Source organism: Catharus ustulatus, chromosome 10 (assembly GCF_009819885.2).
Source record: "Catharus ustulatus isolate bCatUst1 chromosome 10, bCatUst1.pri.v2, whole genome shotgun sequence".
NCBI classification, from domain to species: Eukaryota; Metazoa; Chordata; class Aves; order Passeriformes; family Turdidae; genus Catharus; species Catharus ustulatus.
Genome location: NC_046230.1, coordinates 15,300,141 through 15,321,810, shown reverse-complemented (window position 1 = coordinate 15,321,810; position 21,670 = coordinate 15,300,141). Strand labels below are relative to the sequence as shown.

Below are 21,670 nucleotides of genomic sequence, written 5' to 3'. Positions count from 1 at the left end.
TCTTTTTTTTTTTACTGTGGCACTGACTGAAGAATGAACAGGCTACCCAGAGAGGTTGTGGAGAGCACTGGCAATATTGCTTCTCTTGACCCTGCTTTGAGGAGGGGTGTTGGACTAATCAATCTCCAGAGGTCCCTGCCAAGCTCCACCATGCTGTGATTCTGTAACAGAACACAGCTCTCCTGAATCCCAGGGTAATGTTTGAAATGAAATGGTTACTGGATCCTGGGCATCTGCTCTATTTGGATTAAATACTGCCGACAGGAGTGTATGATCAGGCTGCACAGGCACAGGTGGTCTGTTCATATGCATGGTTACCTGCAGAATGCCTCCATATGCAGGCAAACCAGCACATCCAGCCAGCCTGGCAGAAGAAAATGTAAAAGATTGCTAAATTCTAACTAGACAGAATTTCCAGCTGGAAAAAAGAAGGAAGGATGTGTCTGGGGAAATCTAGCCATGTGCTATTCCTGCCTCCAGGATCTTGTGTTAAGTCTGCACAGAGCAGTTTCTCCTTAGATACTCAGCTAATCAAAGAGGGTCTTTGCATACCAGGAAAAGCACATTCATCACCTGATTATGTGGTGGGTTGCTTATTATTCATCACTTTTTTTTTATTCTTCTCTTTAAAACTTCCAGGCTATCCCAGACAAGGGAAAGTAATGTGTGTAGTTGTACAGAAGGGCTTGCTGCTTTTCTCATACCAGCACATCCAGCTCATGTGGGCACAGTCAATTCCTGCAGCTGTGCCACTGCTTTTGCTTACACACATTGCTTGAGAAAAAAAAATAAGAGTTTCGTCTGGCAGTTACTTTTACTGCATTTTATTGCAGTTGTGTCTTACAGTTCTCTGTCATTCTGTGTTTCACTGCTCTCTGCAGTGGCACGACTGCAAAATGCACGAAGGCCAAATGCTGCCAGCTGGGTGACCTTGAAGGTGGAGGGGGAAGGAACACGGGAGGAGCTGGGGATAGCACTCAGTCCTTTGCACCCATAACAGCACCTGGATCTGCCCAAAGCAGCCGACACCTTCCTCCTGCTCCTGGCAGCAAAGGGGATGCTGTGGGATTGCGGCAAGCCCAGCCCAGCACGGTGCGGGCACCTCTAGAGGGCGGTGATTGACTGATAAATGTTTAGGATGGTTCCTGAAACATCCCGGACTCATCCAGCTGCGGAACTGCAGCTGTTTGGGGAATTGCAGCTTCCCTGCAGAAAGGTGCAGAGTCCAGCAGAGACAGGTCTCTGTCCAGTTGAAGTGGACAAGTGATGTGCCAGAACTTGGCTCAAGTGTTAGGACGAATTTCCGAACAGTTGTGAGATGGTTAATTCTTAGAAATACCAGAGACCTTCCTTTCTGTAACAGAACTGGTTTGCTGTTTCCTGTGTTTGCTGGTTCTCTTGAAAGAACCAATCCATTACCACGTTTATACTGGAGCAAAGAAAGGAAAAAATAAAATCAGCCAGCAAAAATTGCTCTGAACTCCTGGGTTTACACCAACAGCATGCTCTGTTTGGATTCCAGCACAGCACAGTCCTGCTGTGCAAGCCACCATCCCAGGGGTGGACTTACCAGCAATGAGGGGACAGAATACTCCTTATTAAAACCTTTTGGTGCAGGAATTATTTCCATGGAGAAACAACTTCCCAGCCCCACCTTCCACATGACTTCCTTTATCTGCATGTCAGGTAGGAAATGGATGGTGACATTTCCTGCAGCATGCTGTGATGCTGTGAGTGATCCACATGGCTCTGCCCAGCTTCCACACCTCTGCATCTGACTGAAGAATACCCATCCTTCCAATCCTTCCTCTTTTTCCCCAGTCTGTTGTCATCATTTTGCTGATTAGCTGCTTTCTTTACTTCTCCTGCATCTCTTATCATGGTGCCAATAAACAAAACTCCATTGTACTTCTCAGTTCTGCAAGAAAACAGTAAAAGGTGTTTGAAATAAAGTGTGAGGTGAGGACAGAGTTTCAGAGTTTCCACGTTTTTTCATCTTTGAGCATATCTAAATTGGAGCTGCTGCACATGTGCTGCATGGCCACATCTGTACGTGGCTCTGGAGCTGAAGTGTGTGCTCTGCAGCCGAGGTGCACGTCGCTGTTCTGTGCTTTGTCTGCTGGGGCACCAGGGCTCATGGGCCACAAGGAGTTTGTTTCAGTGGCAGGGGCCCTCAGCACAAGGCAGGCAGTGTGGAAACATCAACACTCTTCTGTCCTAGCACAGAAAGATGGAGCTGGCTCCCAGTTTGTTATGTTGATATTTAGCATTGACTCCAAGGAGCGTAGTTAGAGGGGATGGAAACACAATCTACTCGTTTTCATTTCTGTGTTGCCAGTTGAGTCAGGACCAGACTGACACTGGCCCAGAACTATTACCATTTCCCTGGTACATTGAGACATCTGTGTGTTTTTGTTACCCCTTGCCCACTTGTTCATGGACCACTGTGTCCGTAGCACAAAAGGTCCTGTGCTTTTCTTGGCCATCTTCACTCCTCACGTCCATCGTGGGCTGGGAGCCAATGGCTTGGGCACCAGAGATAAAACATCTTTTATTTCCAAACACAACCTTTTGCATCAGGGCTTCCTTGCCTCTCAAGAAGCTGTCCTTTTTGGGACTTTGTTTTTTGAGAGCTTTTTATGGATTCATGCGTGCCATAATTTGATCGCAAGCACATAATTTCAGCACAAAGGACTTTTTAAAAGTACATATATAGAAAATGCAAGTAGGAAGCCTAACATTCCTAAAGAATGTAACTGTCTTTAGTGTTATTTTCTACCTTCACTTTGTGGGTTTTGTTTCTCCACCTCTATCTAGCTGCAAGGATTCATCTTAAATGGAAGTGACACAGCAAAAGCTACTTTGATAGTTTGCAGATTTAAAAATAGCAGTTTTAACATAAGTTTTCCTTCCAAGGTAGAATGTACCTTCTATTGGAAAACAATCATGCATATTGTTAATAAATATGGGGTCTCTTTTCCATAGTCTGTCTTACAATGAGTCATCTGCTCTCTGGCTCTGTGTATCTACATGCAAGTAGGTGGGAATTAGATTGGTTTCTGAAATTCTCTCTTTTGTATTGACTAAAAATCTGAGATGGTTATTTTTAAATGTTTCCCATTCTCCAGACAAGATATGAATGTAAATGCAACAAAAGTAAAGTTGGATGTTCTCCCTGTACCAATAATCGAGCTGTAAAATGCAGTGTTTTGATTAATCTGGTAGAATGCCATTCCTCTTTCAGACTGGTGTCAGAATTGGGCCAATTTTAGCAGAAGAGTTTATTGTCTCAAGAAGTAAAAATAAATTAAAGTCACCGTAATTTGGAATATCTAGGTTTTTATCTCAGAGCTATATGAGTCAGTATCAGCTGAGCCCCTGGCTCATGGAAATCAGCTCTTTATTTTAAAGAATATAGTTTTCAATTTGAAAAGAAAAAAAACCACTTGGATTATTTCTCAGAATTTTGGGGCAAACCTGGAAAAATGTCTACTTTTGCTAATTTCAATGTGGTGTTGTTTTCCCATGTTAAACCAAGAACTGCACTGCTCCTGATGGCATGTAGCTTTCTTTTTGCTCCCTGGTGATAGTTTTACCAGGACGTGAGAGTGCTAATATCGATCAGCCATCTCTCAGAAAGCTCACATTTAGCCAGCAGAGAAAGACCTGAGGCCTTACTTGACGAGTTCCACAAGAATCTTTATTTCATGCAAAGGGTGATCAAGCAGGGATTCTCCCAGAACAAAGGCAGACAGTCATATTTATAAGTTCAGGGGGGATTCAAACTACAGCCAATAAAAGTTTATACAAATAACAGCATCCAATCTAAGTGAGAAGTTCTAAAGGTAAACTGACCAATTACACATCCTAATTTCTAACCAATTATCTTCCAAAGTGTTAGAAGAGTGACCAAATTCTTAAAGAATTTGGCTCAACCTTGGTATCTAGGAAACCTTATCAATTATAGCAAATTCAAGGGGTCAGGGGAAGATGGCTTTGGAGGAATTATATCATCCACAATGGCACACTCAGTGTTTAGTGAAAATGTGAATAATCCCAGTAATCAGAATGCCTCAGGTGAGAAGCCTTTCCTCCATGCCAGATCAATTAACAATTTCTGAGCACAGCTCTTTTGCTTTGGCCAGGCCCCCTGCTGGACCCTGCACTGTTCACCTGGTTTGTGGGTGGCAGCTGTGTGATGCTGTGTGAGGAATCAGTGGGTGCTGGAAGGGTTACACGCTTTGAAGGGGCTGGAAGGTGAAGCTCCCTTGGGACACCTTAGTGACTGAACAGGGAGGCTCCTGTGGCTTTCATCACAGGGTAAAACAGCACTGCTGCATGCTTTAGTGGGAGAAAGGAAGAACTAAAAAGGCAAAAATATCAAGCATGGTGTATCCATGTGTCATTCCTAAGCCTTTACAGACAAGGTCTGACAACTCCAAATATAGGTTCCACAGACAAGGGTGCTGAAGAGCAAGATTGCTCAATGCTTACACGAGGGAACCCCTGCTAACTCCTGCTGTCTGAATCAGAACTTGTCTACTTAAGGAGAACAGCCAGCTCAACTGATTTGCAAACCTGTCTTGAAAGATTTATGGAAATTCTTGTGGGACCATGAAGGCAGTAGGGAGGTGAGTTTGTGTTTCTCTTGGAAAAAGAGAAACAAGTTTCACGTCTTGGGTCCTTACCTCCTCCAATTCTCTTTTTATTTTTATCTTCATAGTTGAGAAAAATCACATTGTATTTGTTTATTCATTCACATTTAAGACAATAAAGACTCCTTCCAAATTCTTGGTTGCCCTGACTTAATTATATTGTAAGTATAATTGACCCACAGTGTTGTTGAGGAGATCTGTTCTTGGATGCTCTGCCAGCAGAGTAACCACATTTACCTTTTTCATTGTCTGGGAAGCTTCCTTGGCAGTCTTCACTAGAAGGTGTCAAAAAGGTGTTAATAAATCAAAGTCACTTTAGAGCAGGAAATGAAATATGAACACTGTAGCACACTATTCATTTTTATTAGTAGTATTTCTTATTTTGGTTTGTCTGTTTGCTTATTTGCTTGCTTTGTTTGTTGGTTGGTTTGTTGGGGTTTCTTTTTCCCCAGAGAGAAAACCCCCATGTGTGCTGGTAAAATGTCTTATGCTAAGGTCAGAAGCAATCTGTGAAGATGACAAATTACCCAGATCTGAGTCTTTCACATCTCCTAGTCAGAGTTGATGATAATTGTGTGTATCAGAAAACATTTCTGAAATCTTTTAGATTTTGTAGGAAGGATACAGTGTTAAATTGTGAAATAGAAAATAGCTTTTCTTAAGAGAAGAGTCTCAACCTCAGAGCAAGTCCAACAGGTAGAACAAAAGTGGCTGGAGCTTTGCTTATAGCATCACTGCTCCATGGAGACCATAAAAGAAAATTTTAACGCCAGTTCTTATACATTCTCTTGGAGCCAAAGGAGGTGACACTATGCTGCACTTCTCCTGCTGTTTTTCCTGCAGTCCTCCCCCCTCTCCCTGACTCTTGTGAGGTGCTGAGTTGTGGATGGCTGAGTCTCAGCTGCTCTCCAGACTTTTCCCTGTGCTGTGAAACACTGAAATGCCTTCACTGCCAGCACTCAGCTCTGTCCTCAGCTCACTGACAGTGTCACAGCCCAGGTCCCCTACCCACAGCAACCCCAGAATGGAGTCCTGTGCAGGTTCTGCTTGAAGACCTCAAGACAGGACCTGTAAAAACTCCCAGGAGGAGTAAATGCCTGTGAGTGCCACCTTGTGTCTTTCCAACAGAACAAAGAAGAAGAAAGTGCCTGGAACTGCAGCAGCTGGTCAGCAGTACCTTGTGGTTGTATGTCACTGAGGTACCCCATAAACTAATAACACCTCACTGTTAGATTGTTATATATTTTTTTTTGCTTTTTCCTGAGATCCTGCTTGCCTGTTTTAAGACACATCAGTCGAGTACTGCTGTGTCCTTGGACTTCCAGCAGCAAAACACCACCTAAGTGCAGTAACATGGACCTCAGTCCAGTTCTGTCTGTGCAGCAGCACTTTCAGCTGTGTTTCAGCAGTCTGTGGTGTTTGGCCCTGCTCTTTTCATTCTCCTGCTCCTCCAGTGCCCACAGAGCCCATTTGGAGCTCTGCAGCTGCCATCCCTGCTGTGTTACAGCCTGCAGTGGAGAGTCTCAACCTGCCCAACACTTCTGTGTGCTTCTGCAGAACTTCTGCAGGTCTGCTCCAGGCCACATTCCCATATCTCAGTACTCTGAGAGAATGCCTTGAGTTGGGAGGGACCTTACAGACCATCTAGTGCCACCCCCTGCCATGGGCAGGGACACTTCCCTAGACCAGGGTGCTCAGAGCCCCACCCAGCCTGGCCTGGAACACGTCCAGGGATGGGGCAGAAGTCCTTGCCTTGCCTCAATGTGATTAAACTCCTATTTTTCTCTAATCACTTTGATCAAGACAAATGAAATCGAAGAGTTTGCTTCCTGGCTGCAAATTTCCTTTTATTGTCCATGGCTTGTAGGAACACCAAGTCAGAGTAAAAACTACTTTGAAAACACTGTGCCTATCTATTTAGGGGATAAAATTACCATGAATTAACTCTTAAAGAGTCTGCCCTGGTTAGAATTTTAAATCCCAAAACAGGTCTAAAAAGCTCCCTGAATCTATTAAAACCTGAGATTTTTATAAAGGGGCCAAAAAGAAGATAGGCTTATTCTAGGGAGGCAAACAGGGAAATAAATAAGTCCTCTGGTACTGCCTAGGAAAGATAGGGATCTCCACAGCTCGTGCTTTACAATTCAATAACTTTACATTTCAATAACAGAAATCAAGTATCTGAAAGATTTAAGTTCTTGTCACTTGCTTTACAAAGCACACTCCTTTTCTAATGCTCAGCTTACAGTGGTGTTTGGTCTACTAAACTTTCTGAACATAATACAGTCCTTCTGATATCCCCAAGAAACAAAGTTAAAAAAAAAAAAAAACCCTCAGAAATAACTCAGAACATCCTGTTTCTGTACTGCAGTTTACAAATTGAGAGTTTAGAGGAATGGTGATGCTGCTGAAAATCTTTCTACTCCCATGACTGTCTGAATCATAAAATTAAATTAAATAAACAGGAAAAACCCCCAGAACAAACTCCTAGACTTTTAATTATAACCTAATGATTTTGATCACAGCAATAAATATAACAAATGCGAGGCAAGTATGTGTGTGAGAGTGCAAGACAGAGAAAGGTTTAGGGCAAGAATCAGTGGAAAATCTTTAGAAATGATGTAAGAGAAAGCAAAGGCAGGGATTGGAGTTTGTAGCCTACACCAGAGACTATAAAAACTCTGAAAGAAAGCTGAGCATTAAGGATAAGTTAGGAGGAAGAACATAGCAGGACCATTAAGGTGGGAATTGCTTGTATCCAATGCAAGGTAAGAGGAGTGAGGGCAGAATGTGTTGGGGATGTTTTGTGTCTTCTGCTCTCTGTACAGAAGCTTTCTTCCCTTCTGTGTTTTCCTCTTTTTAATGTTTTCTTCAATTTTTTTATTAACAGACATGCAAAAGGTATAAAGGTGCCCTGATCTGATGAGAAAAGCATGACTACTTTTTCCAGTTTGGAATTAAGATAATAAGGTGCCTGTCATCTAGGATTTTTGGTAGTAAAACTGAGCTACAAATATTCAGTGGAAACTTATTTCCTTCAGTTAATCAGCCAATATTTAAACAGGATGGGTCAGTGCATTTTACAACAGTGACAAATTACTTTTATGTTCTTGCAGTGCTTTGCAGTAAACTGCTGTCTGTTTATATTGTTATGGATTTTCCTTTTGTGTAAGTTATTGTCAAATGCATATTACATCTTAAAATAAGCTGAAGAGCTGCGACAGAATAATTCCTTTGCATTACTAAATCTCATGTTTGGTAGACAAGTTTGCTACATCTAACATATTGGAAAGTATGAGATAAATTATTTAGGAAAAGTCTTTAATTTATGGATCTGCAGAAGGGTTTTACCATATCCCATATTAGACAAATGTTGATCCAGATTCTGCTGCATTCCTGCAATAATATAGAATATCTGCAAAAACGTTCCTACACTAACAGAGTAATTATCATTATCCAGTGATCTGACTAGTTCAGTTTTGTACCCCTGTAAGTGAAGGCAGACTGATTCTGTGATAGTCATTGTAATTTCTCCATTCTGAGTTCAAAACTATTTCACTGTTGGGTTTTTTTTTCCTCCCACACTGAGGTTGTACAAGTAAATACATGCAAATAACGTTTGGTTTAGATGTCCAGAGGCTACTAAAGTTCAGAAACCACTAATTTTTGAAGTACTAGCATGCAGTGCCTTTTGCTATCCTTACTTGGTTTTTCAATTTGAAGTGATTGTTTTCTCATGGGGAGTGCAGAGCTGAAAGCTGAGGAGCTGAGAGGACATTTTGTGCCTCTGCCCACTGCTCAGCTCAGGAAACTTATTGCATTTATCTGCATTTGCTCACCTGTATTCAAAATGTAGCTCAACCTACTTTTCTTGTAAAATACTTTGTACATTATGAGGAATAACAGGCAAAAACTCTCAGCTCAAACCAAGCAAATCTATGGTGTAAATGATGGGGAAACTGAAAAATGTGTCTGACTGAACCAGGCGTTCTTCATTTGTTATAAATACCTGCCAATCTGATTTCAGCAGATTAGGACTTTGTTTTCACTCTTTGAATGACAAGTGCCTTTCTGGGCTCCTTGAGTAGCCAGTTAAAACACACAACAGTTGTAAGAGCTCTGCTCTTAGACCCTGACCAAGATTGCAAGTGCTTTCAGATTTCCTTTTCTTCTTAATTCAGAGGGAAGGGTTACTCTCTAATTTACATTTGCCATGCATCTCCCCCGAGACTTTTCTTCTTCAAGTAATATCCTTGATCAGAACGTTTAAATACTTATCCAGTAAATCAGTATCAGTGCTTGAGTCCTGTTAAGAAATTCCAATGTCATTCTTATCTCTTAAAAACTTATTTGAGGGGTATTTTATAATACTTTAAATGGTCTGGTTTTATATTGATACCTATTTTGTTAATATGCTCTTTATACCTGGTGTGAAAATCTACTTAGCACTCCAATGCTGTTAGGAAAGAAAGTGATTTTTCTAATATAGAAACCCACAATTTATTTCTTGATTTTTCTTGATGGAATGGTTTCTTATTTTTGATTCCAATGCTGAAGATGGCACTCTAACAATGAAAAGTTTTTGGCTCTTGTGGTAAAGAAGAAAAAAAGCTGAATGTCAAGTTGTTAGAAATGTTAAGAAAAGTTGGCATGTTTAGTCAGTACATATATAAATAGTGTAGGGTTGAGAGTTTGTTGGCAATGAAGAATAGCCTAATAATTTTGTTTTTCATTGTACATACCAGGAATACTGCAGCTCACTCAATTATCTTTTGAGGAAAGGTGCAAATAGATTTTTCCCAGTAAGAGATATTTTCTTATAGCATCCTTCTAGATGGGCTTGATTACTTCTGTTTTTCTGCTGCTTTGTGGTCTCCTACTTTTGTGGTTTGGGGTTTTTAATTATTGAAATCTGTTGCTAAAAATGGATTTATTACACTGTGTGATAGTGTAAAAGTGTAGCCAGCTTTCCAAGATGTCCAACCTGTCTCCTTCCTACCCATGCTAAAGAAAATTTAGAATTTTCCTCACTTTTTGTGCATGACCATTTGGTTTCATGCCCTGTTTTCAAAGGAAGAGATGAGAACCATGAGTGACTATCCTTCACAAGGGTTTGCCCACCTCTGTCAGTTAATTTGTTCCTGAATCTTGCTTGTGTCTGTTCAGCCCCTGCCAGGGCTGTGTTCACTCATGCTCTTCTTGAACTCTTATGGGAATTAAGGGTCACCTTTCCATCCCTTTTCCCATGGTGTGAGTGCTGCTCCCCCAGTCCTGTGTGGGCAGGGTCCAGGTGAGCCCTGCAGGGACTGAACCTGACTGAAACCATGACATCAAACTCTCTTTGATCTGAGTACAAGGGGTAGGAACAGCTGTGAGCTTGAGCATCTTCTGAGCCAAAGCACAGCTGGCAAACTGGCAAAGGTGACTAACTGGTGATATGAGAACATGTCAGGACTGAACACTGGAAATCATGTCACAGGGAATGCAATTACTGAAATGAAGACTTTGGAAATCAATTGACAAATCTTGACTGCCTTGAGAAACCTTGAAGGAACTTCAGTAAGTAGAACATGCTTGGCCTTGAAACACTGTCTGACAAAAATTTTCTTTTGAGGCACAAAAATACCTAGTTATCTCAAAATAACTAATCATAGGCCTCTTGCATAAGTTTATGAATTCTAAATTCTCTCTGGTTCCACTAGATGAAGCCTACCTGCCTCTGTTTATCTATGTAGTCAGAAGACTGAAAATAGAAGGAAATACACATTGTAGAAGTTGTCAGTGTCTGTACCATGTATAACAAAATATATGGCATTGTTTAAAAATCTATTCCTACTCCAGAAAACACATTATTAATAACATAAAGGACCTGACACTGGCAGCTTACATTTCATTTTGTGACAAAAGTCCCATGTTCCAATGTGTGGCTTCAGTATCTTTTAGAAAGCAGTATGTGAGAAACGCTCCATATCTCATCTGTGGGGTGAGAACAAAAACAACACTAACCTATTTTTGAGCTCTGCTTTTTTTTCTGAGGGTGGGATTCATTTTGACTTTCCTCCCTTTTCCCCGACATTTACATAACTACAGGATTGCACCTGAGAAACACAGGATCCTTCAGCAGTTCTGAAATCTCTAGGACTGGTGGTAGGGGCAGTATTTTTGGCTTTGTGGTGATACATATCATCAGAGGATACCTTTAGCAACTTTTAAAAGTAAGGCAAATTTGTTCCAGCAAGAGCAGACTTCTTAGAGCTTCACAAAAACCTTTTTTGAGTTGTTCTTTTGGTAAGATAATCATCCATCTTAATTTTTTTGGGCAAGGTATATTCCCATTGGGATTGCCATGCGAGCATAGCAAGACCAGTGCAAGTACTCAATTTGATCAATCAATTCAATTAAGATAGGTAGCAGCAGTTAGTATTCTGTTTTGTGGTGCTGGAACTCAGTAGCTGGATGGCAGACACAGCTCTGATTTCCCCCAGCTGGCTGGAATCTGACATCCCAGAGAGCTTCCAGGCTAGCAGGTGATGAAGGCTTCCCAGCGTTATCCCAGTGCTGTAGGAGGAGCACTGGAGGCCAAAGAGGCACTACTAGGAGCTCCCCATGCCTGTGGGACAGCCAAGCCTGGGCTCTGCATCGGTTCATTTTGGTGGCAAAGCCTCAGGGGTTTCCAGGCTTGGCCACAAGGTCCTCGTTCGCAGGGCCCTGGGCATGTCCCACGCTGGTGTCACAGCAGCGAGCAGAGCACAGCCATCAGTACAGACTGGCAGCTGGAGTGAAGGATTGCAGTGCAAGCCATGATGTCTTGCCTCAGTTCTCTTGCTAACAGGCCAGTAAGAAAAATAAGTCCCCTGTGATTTATGCTTGCAGTGTAATCTCCACAGTAATGTGAAATATCGCAGTTCAAATGGGTAAGAACAATGATGGCTGTTACCATTTTTGACAGGCAATGGGTTTGGAGCTTGGTGATGAATTGCATTCTGTCTGGGGTTTGTTCAGCCCACTTATCTTCAGGATGTCATTTTGGGTTCTGCTTTTTTCTTTGTAAGAAAAACATCTTTTAAGTCCTTTGGTTTGATGTTGGAGACTTTACAGTTTCTGTTTGGTAAAACATTTTGCTTTCTTGTGATCTTTTCTTGGAAAAAGGCTCTGCACAGGTTCCTAAGTAAAAGTTTTGTATGTTTATCCTGCTTTGATAAGGTAGGATGCTGTTCTTTCTTTTATCTTTAATTTTATTTTAATTGGACCTGCAACAAAGATACCTAATTATATGAGGAATTTTAGTTTTGACACATTTCAAGCAAAAGTATCACTAAGACACATAAATATGTCTGAATTTCAGACTTGCAATTACATTTAGAGAAGGGAAAACCATATTTTATGTCAGATAACACAAGACTCTGAGATACTACAGACATGGAATTATACACCAATCCTTTGACCTAGCTCTGTGAAGCTGGTGGTGAAGATTTTCTGGAAGGATGGAATTTCAATACATATAGTAAGGGTGCGTCTTGAAAAGCTTGTCAGAGCTTTGCTTATTCTCCTTCAGTAACAAATACTGTCCAGCCTCTCTTAAAGCCTCTCTTGGAATGTGTCAAGGTGAAATATGGATGGGGTGAAGCAATAGCCAGAGCATGGCTGGGAAAAACCCTTTTTGGCCAGAGGGCTCTGCTTGGCCAATTGCAACCAATGAGCTCAAGGAGAAATACCAATAACTTATTTTAATAACTAAGGTCCTATGACATGGCTGAAGGTAGTAAAAGTAAGTCCCAGACTGGCAGAAGAAAGTGTGATTTTAATTGTATTTACATAATCCTCACTGCATCATTAGTTTTGCAATTGCTTTTCTAAAGCTGAACTCTTCCACTACAATAACCCTGCCTTTTTCTCCTGCCTTGGTCCCATTGCTGCATGAAAATCAAAACAGCAAGGTCTTGCTGGACTTTAGTTTTGCTCCTTTTTCAGTCAGTGACACCACCTTTTCAGCTGCTTATTTCTCTGGGAAGTAGAGCCAAGCTTTAAGTCCTTACAATTTCCTCCACTTCTAATTTCACTGGTGTCGAGTTCTGAGCAGTTAATCAAATGTCTTCAGTGCTGCAGGTGCCTTACTGTTTATTTTCATTAGTGTAGCAGTTGCTATTTTTAGCTCTTTAGTCTTTGGGTTGAATGAATACCAGCACAGATCTTAAACCATAATAAACATATGTTTTTAACCTTGCCATTTATTTTTACATCTCTGTATCCAAATAATCAGGATGTGGTTACCTGTGAAGGTAGTAGACTGCTACTTGGAATTTCAATGCACACCCACGTACAAAAATATACATTGTAGAGTGTTACAGCTTTGAAAAGTCAGACAGACCCCTGTGTTTATGTCAAGCAATGGCTGTTACAGTCAGACTGAGAGACACTGGTACCAGCTGGCTTAGTGCTTTGACTGTGTCCTTTGATTCCAGTGCTCTCTCTGCCTCACCCCTGCACAGTAACCAGCAGCTTTCTTCCTAACTGCCCATCCCTTATGGGCAATAGTAATAATAATTATTTATGTATATATATATTCCTACACTCTTTGTGTTTCTGCTTTTGCCAAGTGGTGAGTCAGCAAAGAATGGCAGAATCAGAATTGAATTATATCTGGTGCAGAACCTGGAGACAGAGAAATCAGCAAATGAGCAGATGCTTTTGGCAAAAAGCCCCAGCCTAGCTCTTCCTAATATCATCTGAAACTTTCTCACCTGGGGAGTTGGAGGCACATCAGGTTTTAGATCCAAGCAAGGGCTTAAACAATGTAGGCTAAACCCACATCCAGAGGTAACCAAGCACTTTCCCCATCCTGAGCCTCCCAAAACTCCCCACACTATTTAAAGGCTTGGTGGGCATCTGCAGTTCTGCAGCTGTGACACTTGGTCAGAGCACCACCAGTCTCACACACCCCTTTGCAAGCTCACTGTGAATATTTTTGTTGCAGGATGCTATTGGAAGTTGTGGCTCCCACTAGATCATGTTGAGAATTAGCAAAATGCAGCCTTGCCTTCAAATTACTACTGGAGAGGTGTATGACTTCTGTCACAGCTTTAAGCACCTCTCCAGCATGTGGGGAGGTCAGGGTCAGCCTGGGCTACAAGCCAAAGTCTCCCTGCTTACAAGTGAGGATCCCGTTCACCTGGTTTTAAGGCAAGTTTGCATTCCTCACTGCTGCTGCTGCAAGGACTGCACCACTGTGCAGAAAGGAATCAAAAGATTGGCAGGGCTGTATGGGAAGGAAGGAGCAGAGGAGGGAGCTGATGCTGCATGCAAGGGTGAATGCATTCAGCTGGCATTATCTGGTTGCTGGGTTATATGCTGTGACTGACAGATAAAACTTATTAACAGCCATGGGGAGAGTCTCCCTTTGTTTTTCCTTCTTTAAGACCTGTGGAGCAAGATTCCTCAGGGGATGCAGCTGTGGAGTGAGTTACAGATTGTTCTCCCTTGCAGATGCTGCAGTTCCAGCTCGTGGTGGTGCACTTGGCCCTTGTGGTTGCCCTGCTCTGGTGGAATTCCAGCTCTGTGCTCCTGGCAGAGGCAGCTCCTGAGGTAAGTGAAGGTTTCTGGTGATTGTAACATAACTGCCCTTCCTTGGGCACAGAGTGAGGAAGACACTGGAGTATCCAAACACTGTTGGGAGGTGAAGGAGCAGTATTGACTCTGTAAGAGCCGAGGAGGAGCCTCAAGAAGAGAGAGATGCAAATTGCATGGCTCTGGGGGGACAGACTGAGCGAGGCCTCACCCAAACTCTCACAGCCTCTCCCGAAGCACCCGGGGATTTCCTGTGTGTTAAAACATTGCCCATGGAAAGAGAGCTTCCTGAAGAGGGGAAGGAGGTGATGACAGGGAGGAAAGCAAACCTCTCTAGCAGACAAATAATGGCATGAGAAAGCTGCAGCTTTCAGAAGCCACAAGGAGATCCCTGGGAGAAGATCACCTGCACAAAAATTACAAATTAAAGGAGATGGACTAGACCAGGAGGAGCAAGGGAAAAAGTTACTTGCCTAAACTTGCAAAGGAAAGCAGCAGATGAGATGGATGAGTTGTCTCATGTTTCACCCAGGATGATATGTAGGGGTTGCACCTGAAAATACTTCTACTGCATTCCCTATTTTTATGTCATTTTGACATAAGGCAGATTTGGCAGAAGAGGTATTTATGTAATGGTTTCATGCCATAAAAAAAAAAATCAAGTATCTAAAAGTTTACTGAAAGTAGCACTGTTTGCCTCTAGGGTTTTGACATAGGTTTTAAGATAATTTAAACATTAGATGGTTACTGAAGAATACTGATGGATCCTTCTGCCTTGCTCTCTGTTCTCACATAAGGATGACCCGATTCTCCAAAGTTCTGCAGTAGCAGCTGTTCTGGTGCCACAGACTCTTGGTATCCTGCCTCCATCAGTGACAGATTTTTCTGAAAGGAATGTAAGAACAGAACATCTTTGCAGACTTCTAGGTCTAGAGACCTGCACTGGACCAGGGCATGTTTTAGCTGCTGATGGGCCAGAATTTGTCTCTGAAGCAGTTTAAAATCTCACAACATTCTTTGGCAACACATTCCCCTTCACCCGTGTGCTGTACTGAAACAGTAACTCCTTATATTTATTTTAAATCCACCATCTGGTGACTTCACTGGGTGGACTGGGAAGCTCTTCCTCTTGAGGAAAAAGTTACTGAATTTTATTCATTTCATTGCTGTTCCTAAGTTTGCAAACCCTTCACTATACCACCTACACCAACTCTCATCTCTGCTTATCTGTGAAATTTTACTTTGTTCAGTGGTTCACCAGAAGAAAACTGTTTTCTACTTCTCATTATCATTTTAGCTGTCACTTGACTTCTTACAATTCCATTATATCTTTTGAAGACAAAATAAGTGGAATTGCAAGGTATTTGAGAGCAGAGGCTCTGTTTGCCCTTCTAGTTTCAGCTGTTACTGTAGATATTTATCCCCATTAACCAGAAGAAAGAGTTGAGTCTTTTTGAAAGGCATCATTCAGTTGCAAACCTCTGTGAAAGTTTTATGACCCTAAAGGAGAACAGAAGTGCTGTGCTTCTAAAGACAGAATAAAACCTGTTTGATGGTGTAAGTCATAATGTTTCTAATTCTGTGATGGTCAAGTGAGCAAGAAGGTGTATTTCATTCAAAGACACAATGATTTGGGTTTGCTTTTGCAGACTGACTGCTGCCCTGTATTTTTCTGTTGCATGCAAAGCAGCTATTTCACTTTAATTAGTTCATTTCTTTCTTGATGGACTCCAGTGTTCTCAGCTATTCTTATAGCAAAGTTTGGTTTTGAAATGGTGCTAAGCCTGATGTTGTAATTAAGGTTCTAACTGCTGCATCAGTTCGAAAGTGTGTTCCTTCCTTTCCTCCTCCCCATGTAGTGTTATTTTTTGCATAAGAATTAGTTAAGTTGTGAGATATGGATGGAAACTTCTGTAGAAGTTTTTGTTACCACTTATTAGCATTCATTTTAAAAACAAAAATCAGTTTCCTGAAAACGATCAGAATGGATATTGGAGTCTGCCAATGGTGATTGCATTTTCCTGAAGGATTCAATTGCTCAGCTCATGCTCTAAGTGATATCAATCACAGTTCTGAGATCGAGATAGTGGGATGGCCTGCAGAAATAGGCTTTGTGAAGTAACAAATTTTGATATTTCTTGCAATAATAATGAAAGCAAGTTCAATTCTATTAAAAAAAATCCAGACGTTGACAGCAAAATCCTGTCAGTGGAAAAAGGTCACATTTCAGAGAAGGAATTTAATTTTAAAACATTGTCCCACTTTCAGTGTCCTGGTAGTTCTGTATTTACAGGACTGCTCCTATGACACTGGTTGAATTCTTTTTTTATTTTTTTTATGAGACTTGAGCAGCCAGCTGAAATTTTACTGTATTTTTTCTGCAGCCTCTGGAACCTTCTGCTGCTCTGGGCATGGGAGACCATCCCATTGCCAGTGAAGAGAAGTCAGCCACCAACCTGGCAGCCAAACTGTTCCTTCTTGATGACTTGGTGTCTCTGGAGAACGAGGTGACTGAGACCAAGAAGAAAAGAAGCTTCTCAGGATTTGGCTCCCCGATTGACAGAATCTCTTCATCCTCTGTGGATGCTAAAGGCAAACAGAGGTAAGCTCTTAGATGCTCCTGCCAGTGGTAAAGTTGGAGGAAGGCTGTTGCTGGGTGTTCTGGACACTGATGGGTTAGCTTTAGCCCCCAGCAGGTTTGCTGGTCAGTTGTGAGGTGCCTCTGATCAGAAACCATGCAAACACTGTGCCACCCTTCAGCTGTGATGTATAATATGTGCACTAGTTCTTTTATTCCTACAGTGCTGCACAGCTACCAGACAACATTCCAGTATATGGGATTTTCCAGTACACTTCTTTCCACTGTTGTGAACTAACATTCAGTTTAAAACTGCATTTCTGATCATGAGCTTACTTAAAGCAAAAAATGTGCCTGAGGTTCACAAGAAGAGGGGCAGGGCTGGGTGCTCCTGAGACTGGGATGGAAAGAAGGTGGTGGTGGTGGTGGTGGTGTAGTGGATGTTTTAAACAGAAAGATGAAAGACACATCATGAAAATGGGCAGGCAGACAGTAGAATGAGCTTCAAGACCTCCATCAGTTTTGGGTACATCAGGGTTTAATCAAAACAGCAATGTGTGTTTGAAGATAAACTTGTTTGTAACAGGACTGAGCAATGAATGGTGCTCAGTGTGGCTGGGGAGAGACTGAGTTTGGGGCACAGCCTTGGGGGCTGCTCCCTGTATCTGAGAGAGCTTCCCTGGCTTGTTCTGCTCTTCTGGTAACTGTCTTCTCTTGGATGGCATCCCTAATGCCACAAAGTATTTAATAACATGCTTAAATCTTAATCTGGAAATGGAAAGTATTCATGAGAGCCAGTCGATGTTATAAGTACTTTTTTCAAACAAAGTTTTGCAGTATTTTCTTGTTTTTCCATTTATCCACTCAGTCTGCCACTAGGACGGTTTGACTTCAGCCAAAAGTGATAAAGTACTAAATTCTTAAAACCTTAAGTAGAATTATTCTGTTCTGTCCGCCTCTTCAAGATATTAAAATCAGCTCACTCATCATTTGCTTTTTAGCATGTTTTCCCTTTCCAGGCAAAGAAAAAAAAGGTCATTTTTGAAACAATGCTTTTTTCCAAAGGTACACAATATTCTCAATTTTTCTTACTTTTTTTGAATGGAAATCTTTCATTCTATGTACAGTACAAGTGAAAAACTAAACAAAGAAACTAACAAAAATCCCCAAAACAACAACAAATACAAACAAAAAAGCAAAAAGGGAAATTGTGGTTTGAAAAATAGCTTGTCTCTGAATGAGCTCATGAAAATAAGTGACATGCTGCACAAAGTCCCCCTTTCCCAGCAGCATCAGCACAGTTTGCAGTTTTGAGTTGGGATTATCACTTTGGGGGAGCTGTTTAGCTTTTAAGTTTGGGGTTGAGCCATTTATTAGAACCACCTGAGCTGCTTTGGTCACTGCAGTGATAGTCTGATACCACCAGCAGCACGGACCACAGATCAGATGGATGCAATGAAAGAGCAATAAGATAGAATTAAAATATTAAATTATTAAAATTAGATAGAAAAGTACCTTTAGATAGAGACAAACAGAGGCTGCTGCACTTAGAGGAGTCAAACTAGGACTGAGCACCCTGTCACAGCGGCTCAGTGGATTACAGCTCATTCCTGTATGAGCTGAACCTGACACCTTCAAAGACCAGGAAATTAATTTGTGAAAGCTGATAAATAGATTGAGCCCCCATAATCAATGCAGTGTGTACAGTGCCTGGCACAAAGCAGAAACTTTAGGAAAAGAGCAGATCAAGTGTTAGTCCACTTTAGCAGCTTGTTCTGACACTCATCGATTACAGGAGAGCCCAGATCCTGGTCTGGCATCAGCATCGGTTTGTAACGCTTTGTGAAGCACGGGAAAAGCCTGCAGGGACACAGCAGTTTTAGCTAATGTTTATAATAGAAAAAGGTGCTTTGTCCCTCGTACGCGACGGCACGGGGACACTGTGGGACCGAGGGTGGCGGGGCTGCCGTGGCGCAGGGTGGCCGCAAGAGGGGACACTGGGCTGGGCTGAGCGGCACCGCTCCTCATCCCCGAATGACACAGGGCAGGGCATTGGTACCGCTCCGCATCCCTGAGTGACACAGGGCACAGCATTGGCACTGCTCTGTATCCCTGAGTGACACAGGGCACAGCATTGGTACCGCTCCGCATCCCCGAGTGACACAGGGCACAGCACTGGTACCGCTCTGTATCCCTGAGTGACACAGGGCACGGCGCTGGCACTGCTCTGTATCCCTGAGTGACACAGGGCACAGCATTGGTACCGCTCTGTATCCCTGAGTGACACAGGGCACAGCATTGGTACCGCTCTGTATCCCTGAGTGACACAGGGCACGGCGCTGGCACTGCTCTGTATCCCTGAGTGACACAGGGCACGGCACTGGCACTGCTCTGTATCCCTGGAGAACACAGGGCACAGCAGTGTACAGACCTACATGCCTTCCCTGGATGACACAGGGCAAGGCATTGGCTCAGGTTATGGGGCAGAAACAGGCACCGCTCTGCATCCCTGCTCTGAATAATGCAGGGTATGGCACTGGTACATGTGGCTTTTCTTTTTTGGTCCCTGGGTGATATTTGCCAGGACCAGAGAGTGCTAACATGTAGCTATCTCTCAGAAAGCTCACATTTAGCCAGCAGAGAAAGACCGGAGACCTTACTTGACGAGTTCCACAAGAATCTTTATTTCATGCAAAGGGTGGTCAAGCAGGGATTCTCCCAGAATGAAGGGAAGACAGTCATATGTATAGGTTCAGGGAGGATTCAAAATACAACCAATAAAAGTTTATACAAAGAACAGCATCCAATCTAAGTGAGAAGCTCTAAAGGTGAATTGACCAATTACATAGACTGATTTCTAAGCAATTATCTTCCGAACTGTTAGGAGAGTGACCAAATTCTTAAGGAATTTGGCTCAACCTTGGTATCTAGGATACCTTATCTATTGTAGCAAGTTCCAGGGGAAGACGGCTTTGGAGGAATTGTATCATCCACAGGTACATATAGCTCCTGGGGCAGAAATAGGCACCGCTCTGCATCCCTTCTCCAGATAACTCAGGGCATGGCATTGGTACCCACAGCTCCTGGGGCAGGAACAGGCATCACTCCACCCTCGCCATCCAGTTCCAGGAGTTAATTCCCTTTTCTCAGGCAGGCTCAGGATGGCTCTGACAGCCCAAGTGTCCCGCCTGTGCCTCCCCAGCTGCGGGGAGAGCAGGGCTTCCCTTCGGGTAACAGGCTGAGCATCCTGGCTTTCCTTCCCTTTGCCTTCGGGCTGGTGCCTGGGGAAGGGACAGGCCACACAAAGGGCTCCCCTTCCTTTGTGATGTTCTGTAACTGCTCCAGCACTGATGGGGTGCTCTCCTCACAGGGATACACCTCCAATTCCCATTCCCTGGCCTCATCTGAAAAGCAGCTAGAAAGATTCAGCGGGGCTGTGGATGCTGGAATGATGCACTGGAGTGCAGCCCGTGCCCAGAGGTGTGAGGTGTGAGCCTGAGACCAGGGGCTGTGCAGCTCTGGGTGGGGTGTGCACAGCCCCAAAGCCCCAGGGTGTGGCACAAAGCCAGACTTGAGTGCAGCTCAGCATTCTCTCCTGCTTGTTACTTTGCAGTTGCCAACTTACAGAACAAAAATTATTTTTATTTATGTTCCTCAACAAGGAGCAATAAAGAATTAATCTTCCAGGGCTTCTCTTGGACTTGCATTTCACTGGCAAGTATTTCTGAGGGCAAAAGTTGAGGTTATTCTCAGCAGCAGGAATTCTTGCCATTTCCACAACTAATTTAAATAAAACTGCTGGTGGAAAAAATGCTCCAAAAATGCTGAATTAAGATGAGAAAACATATTTTTTTATATAAAAAGAATGACAAATAATATTGCTGTGTAGAAATTCTTTCACACATTCCTCATGCCCTCATCCATCAAATTGTCAGGAAATTTACCATATAGAGGGAAAAAAAATCAACCCCAAAATCTTCCCATTTTCAATCTTATCAAAGGACTGCTCCTATACAATTTTGATGAACCCTACATTGCCAGAGAACCTGTAGAAAAACCCTGTTAGAGCATCTCTGACTCATCCCCTCTATTGATGTGCAATACTTTCTACTTCCTTGCTTATCTGAGCCCAGCTGGCCCTGGAGCTTTCAAAGACCCAGGTAATGGGTCACCTGCCATGTGTGATACTGTGCAGGAAACAATTCCCCTTTATGAATGCAGTCTATCACCTTTCTTTTATGAATAGCAGTTAACCTGTGAAGTTAGTTGATGCCAAGTTAAAATAGAGACAGTGGATCAAGCTCAGCCAGTCTGTAAAACAGCTGCAACTGCAGCCTTTTGTAAGACAAGTGCAGCATCTTATTTTTAAACACTCATATCTTTGGCTGTTCCTGCACACAGTTCTATCTGAACAATAAGGTTTTAGTGGGATGAATGGAGGAATCAAACATTTTGATTATTCATAGATGTCTTTTTCTCCCTCCCTCTCTGCTTGTTTTCCTCATGCAGGAAAGTGCTTGAGCTGCCAAAGAGAAGGTTTGGAGTTCCTCTGGACCGGATTGGAGTGAGCCACCTTGGCAACAGCAGAGCTTAGCAGTTCCTGCAGGTAAGCCAAAATATTCCAGGTGTGGGCAGGCTTGGAGAACCCACCTGTTCTCTGGTGCTGGAGGTACTCAGTCACATCAGCAGGCTTGGGAGGAATGGCTTAGGGAACAGTGGTTTCTTATAACATGGAATGTCCTAATTTCCCACTGAGCACCTCAGTGCTCAAGCAAACAAGTATTCCCAACATTTTAATCTCCTCAAGTCTACCTTACAGTGTGTTTGCCTAAACCTTGCATTCTGACATTGGAAAATGTAATGTTTACTGCTT

The 21,670-nt window shown here is 42.6% G+C and overlaps 1 protein-coding gene across 2 annotated transcripts in view; it reads left to right on the top strand.

Annotated features, from left to right (window-relative positions):
- Window positions 1-21,670, top strand: part of OSTN (osteocrin) — a 114,255-nt gene that overhangs the window by 48,643 nt on the left and 43,942 nt on the right. Inside the window, exons 1-4 of one of the 2 annotated variants that reach the window (XM_033068854.2) lie at window positions 7,348-7,423; window positions 14,139-14,237; window positions 16,604-16,821; window positions 21,307-21,403. In XM_033068854.2, the coding sequence (XP_032924745.1) occupies window positions 14,139-14,237; window positions 16,604-16,821; window positions 21,307-21,391 (402 nt within the window). In that variant the 5' untranslated portion in view covers window positions 7,348-7,423 and the 3' untranslated portion in view covers window positions 21,392-21,403. Of the gene's footprint in view, window positions 1-7,347; window positions 7,424-14,138; window positions 14,238-16,603; window positions 16,822-21,306; window positions 21,404-21,670 lie in introns of those variants that run through there. The other variant, XM_033068853.2, reaches the window with a different exon arrangement.